This window comes from Atta cephalotes (assembly GCF_000143395.1).
Source record: "Atta cephalotes unplaced genomic scaffold scaffold00008, whole genome shotgun sequence".
In the NCBI taxonomy this organism is placed as follows: Eukaryota; Metazoa; Arthropoda; class Insecta; order Hymenoptera; family Formicidae; genus Atta; species Atta cephalotes.
The window spans coordinates 5,105,778-5,110,818 of NW_012130072.1; the positions used below are offsets into that span (position 1 = coordinate 5,105,778).

Genomic DNA, 5,041 nt, shown 5'->3' on the forward strand with positions numbered 1-5,041 from the left:
GAGTGGCTACGCTGATATCTTTGATATAATTTTTGGTGAAGTTTACTGAATGTTATCGAAAGGATTCTAATAATATAAGAATTTAGAGTTTACGTCGTAATAAAGTGAAAAAATTTAAAGATCGGCTGAGGTTGATGAATTGAAACGGATTCACGTAGTGTAGTGTATGATCTAGTAGATCTGTCAAAATTTGAATGAGGTGCTTGCATATGAGGTGTTTAAAAAGAAACTCCATTAAATGAAGTTCTCTCTCTCTCTCTCTCTCCCTTTCATATTGTACAAGAAATAAGTGTGCTACATAAAGGCCACACCTGTGTCATTGAGCGTGGATGTCATTAGACGTCAGTGACATTGCGTATGGTGCATCAAGGAATACGTGGAACTGCCACCGATCTGTTGTATTTGGATATTTGACGCAAGTTGTATTGCTCGTCGTGAAAACATCGCCGTCCAAGAGAAATGGGAAACCACCCGTCCGCCCACCAGCCACTCGAGAGGGCTACCAGTCATGCTGGAAATGGTCTTCGCCTCTCGGTACGTCACGGTTGTTTTTACATCAAATGTAACGTTTACGATTACTTGCGTGTGCTATTCTGTCGTATCTGATATGAGACGAAACTGTCACTCGCATGTAGTACACGTGACAGTTGTAATCATACGGTATTGTTCAGAGTATTTAGCTTCAACAGCATATCAATGGTAGTACCTTCTCATTGACAGGATTTTTTTTAGCGTTAGCATTTATTTTCTGGTTTATAAGTATGGAAAATTTATAAGTATGGAATTTTTTAAAATTAAATATTAAACAAAGCGAAAATAAATGAAAAATTTTAATCTTTAATTTAGTTAAAGCAGAATGCGTTTTAATATATATTTTAATATTTATACGTTTTAATATGTATTTTAATATATTTTAATATTTTATTTCAAAATTCGATTTATTAAAATAATTTAATCACAAAAGCCCAAAAGAATAATTTTGTAAGAATTTTTGTAAGAATCATTTTTGATCACATTTTTTGTATTTTCTAAAATTTTTGCTTTTATATTTATAATTGTATTATGATGTAATATACAAAATTCATACAAGTATTAGCATAAATCGCATGTCATGGCGTGACTATCAACATTTTCCTCTTAAACGTTTTGCGAAACGTTCTGTACACGAAAAGATGGTTTATTCCACGCTTCATAAGATCCGAGATTTGCAGCCGTCGGAAATGACGGTTTGCCCTTCTTACTTCCATTTTTCACCCTCGGTCACACCCCTTATACATTCTTATTTCTCATTTCGTTCTCTCGTAATTTTCTACATACAATGACTTATATATTTCACATATTTCTAGATATTAAAAGTGCGCGCGCATGTGTGTGTGCGTGTGTGTGTTCTTGTTTTTTTAATTCTGAATTTTATTATTTTATTGCGAATGTATTCATATCTGAAGTATAAAAGAAAAAAAATAATAGACTTTCTTCATATCGAGAAATATGTAAACAAATATATAAGTACTATAATTTATCTTTAATGTTTATCGATACTGTGATGAAGAGTTATAATCTAATAGAACTTTGACACTATACTTTACCGTGAGTAACTTTGTTTATCAAAGTGGAAATATCCACTTAAAAAAGAAATGAATGGATAAATTTAAAATAATTTTTCTTTTTATTTTGTATAATAGTAAAATGTATTATTTTTGTATAAATTAGTTTTCTAAATAGGGATAATTTTTTAAAAATTAAGAATAAAATGAATATAACTTGTTCTGTAGATAAACCTGTTAAAAAATTTATGCGACTGAGTATGGAATAATATTTACATATATATTTGCATTCCTAAAATCGCTGACTGTACGTCTCAGGTATTTCTGTAACGAGGAACTTCATTAACATGGACGCATGACGTCAATCACATTGGTCACAGTATGACTAATATATTATTTCCGTTGCGCTGGACTTTTGGTGTCATCACGAACATTATAGACGTGAGAATTCAACTTTCGTGACAATCAAGTTTTCCCAAGCATTTGGAAATCTTTGTGCACGACATAAATCCTTGGTATTCATCGCACTGAGACTATCAATGTGCGTCATGCGAATTATGTAAGCTTACTACTGAATTTGTGAATCCCTATTTCATAGATGGAATGACGTATTTCATGCGTGACAGTTTCAACAGTGAAAATGACGATACAATGAGGTGCGGTTGGCGCTTGCGTTTCAATGACCTTTGCTCGCAAGCACGTGTCCGAATCAATCTTTCATCCATTGGATACCGTAAACGCTACATTCAATTTACAATTGCGAAAAGCTGCATCTATACCGTGCTGAATATTATATAAACAATGAAAATTAATTTCGAAATATCAAAATAATTTATTACAAATATTATGAATAACTACGATTTTCATGAAATCAAATCTGAGAAACAAATTTATATTTATTAATTTATTAATAAAATTTTACAAATTTACGATTTAATAGGCGACTTAATCTTTTTTAAATAGATTTATAATAAAATTAACAATTTTTATTAATATTTTTAATCAATCTTTTCTACTTCATATTTATGTATTGTCTGCACTTTTTATTCCAATTTTATTTTTATTTTTTTTTAATAACAACGCTGTTTTGCAACAAATACTTATTTATGTATAAATTATATATGCCTTAAGAAGCAGATAGATAGCATATTTATATATTAATTAAATATGTTTTTATAAAATTTAAAATGAAATAATAACAGCAAGAATAAATATAGCAAACTAGTTTATTAACTTTCCTTTTCTTATCTTTTTCTAAAACTTGTTTACTACACTCTCCTTACTTTCCTCGTTATTACTTTATTTTATTTAAATATATAATTTATATAAATATGCAATTTGTCTCTTATTTAAAACATATATATACAATTTATAAGGATATACATATAAGCGCTTTTTTTTAAATGTATTAATATAATTATTGTTTTGGAAACTTTAAATGTATTAAATGTAATTTTAATAGATTTAATAAGTATATATGTAATATTTTATTATACGCATAATGAAATGACTTGTAAAATGCCTATTAATAATTTTATTAATATCGACAAAAAAATTTCATATAAATTGTATCTTATTTTCAACATGCCAAACTGATTTATTTGTAAAACATAAATGCATTTTATGAAATTAAAGCGAGAGATTTTCTGAAATTAAAGAATATTATACTCTCTTGTTGCTTTGACATGACAGCTTTGCGATATGATACAACGCGTGAAATGAAAAAATTTATTTTCATTCAGAAGAAAATCAGCAAAATTTCTCTTGAAAATAATCATGGATTTATTTTATAAAAGCAAACGTGTTTATTACGGAATGAACAAACAAACATTATATTTTTGAGGTGACTTTGACGCTCATTTTCTTTGATGAAAAAACTTTTGCCTCTTTTGCTGCTTCGTTGATATTTAATTCCTAGAAAGCAGGAATTCCTAGAAAGTGGAATAATTTAAAGCTTGGGAGAGTGGTCATAGAAATGGCTGGATGCTGCATTTCCTCGAATTCATCGTGCGGTATAATTACATGATGTTTGTTACGCGTTTTAATTAGTGGAATTAGTAGATTACGTCGAGATTGCGAAAATTTCGTTTCTGCCTAGTGGATTTGCAATATTTGATTTAGTCGCGACATCGAATAACTCATCTTCATTATCGTTCTTTTACATTTATTCAACACCATGCACAAGCAATTTAATATTCGCGGAATAAGTTGATATCTTGGAATCAGCAATATTTTCGTGGCGTAACACAAAACAATATTGTGAAGAATTGAACTACTAAGTCCGTGCAATCTCGTAACAATTCTGCATATACAATTAATATTTATTAATTTATTATATACATAATGAAATGAACTTAAAAACCGTTTATTCATTAATTCTATATGGTTATTATATAAAAATCAGTAAAAGATTTTTAGGATGATATTAAATATTAAGAGAACAACAATCCCGAAAATTGAGTGCTGTAAAAACTTTAATATGCTTTTTTCTCGAAAATTAATGCCATCCATCTGCTACATTAAATTAGATGAAATTATTTCACTAATTACAAAAATACACAATATTAATCTTTTAAAATTAAATTCTTTGAAATTCACTTGGAATTTCACTTTAAAGAACGAAAAAGTTGAGCCAGTTTTGAAAGAAGGGCTTAATTTTTTTAATCTTTAAGAATGAAATTTCACTCTTCAGAGTGCAAAGATTTAAAGAGTATTTAGCTAGCAAGATTGAACATTTGAAGAAATGTAGTTTACACAAACACACACGTACTTCAAGCTAATTTATTTCAAGGAAGAGGACAGTAGCACGCAAATTACAGAGAGCCTAGACCGATTCGCCAGCGTATCGCGGTTACATTCAAATCGCGTTTTACGCACAGTCAACACATATAAATCTAATCGTACGCGTGAATCCACACTTACATGCGTGTACGCCCGCGGTTACGCACACTCGCGATCCAATCGAATCGAGGGGATCAAACTCAAGGATAACTGGTGCTGCATGCAGCGCTGCTTCTCAATGATAAAGCGAAAGAGATCCAGGAGTTCGCTAAGCTGTTCAAAACTACTGCCGATTATTTGTGCATAAATCTGATCTTTTCTTCTTTAAATAGACATTGCAATCTACAATAAAATGCAATTTTTATTTCTAAAAGTTTAAAAGAAAAGAATTTACTACATAATTTCTTTCTGTTCATAATATTCAACATATGTAATTTATTTTCATCGAACGAAAAAAAAATATATAAAATTTATTTTTTATTTCCAAAATTTTTATATAGTTTTTATATAGTTTAATGGAAAAAGGGGGAGGAGTAGAGAGAGAGAGAGAGAGAGAGAGAGAGAGAGAGAGAGAGAGAGAGAGAGAGAGAGGAGGAGTAGTAGTAGTAGTATAGTATATAATAATAATAATTATATTATATTATATATATATTAATTAATTAATTAATTAATTAATTATTATTAATTTAATTAAACTTAAATTTAAATTTAATTTA

At 29.1% G+C, this 5,041-nt stretch overlaps 1 protein-coding gene across 1 annotated transcript in view; it reads left to right on the forward strand.

Annotated features, from left to right (window-relative positions):
- Positions 1 to 459: 459 nt before the first annotated feature.
- Positions 460 to 5,041, forward strand: part of LOC105627274 (protein numb) — a 23,588-nt gene continuing 19,006 nt past the window's right edge. Inside the window, exon 1 of the mRNA XM_012208561.1 lies at positions 460 to 534. Within this exon, the coding sequence (XP_012063951.1) occupies positions 460 to 534 (75 nt within the window). The remainder of the gene's footprint in view (positions 535 to 5,041) is intronic.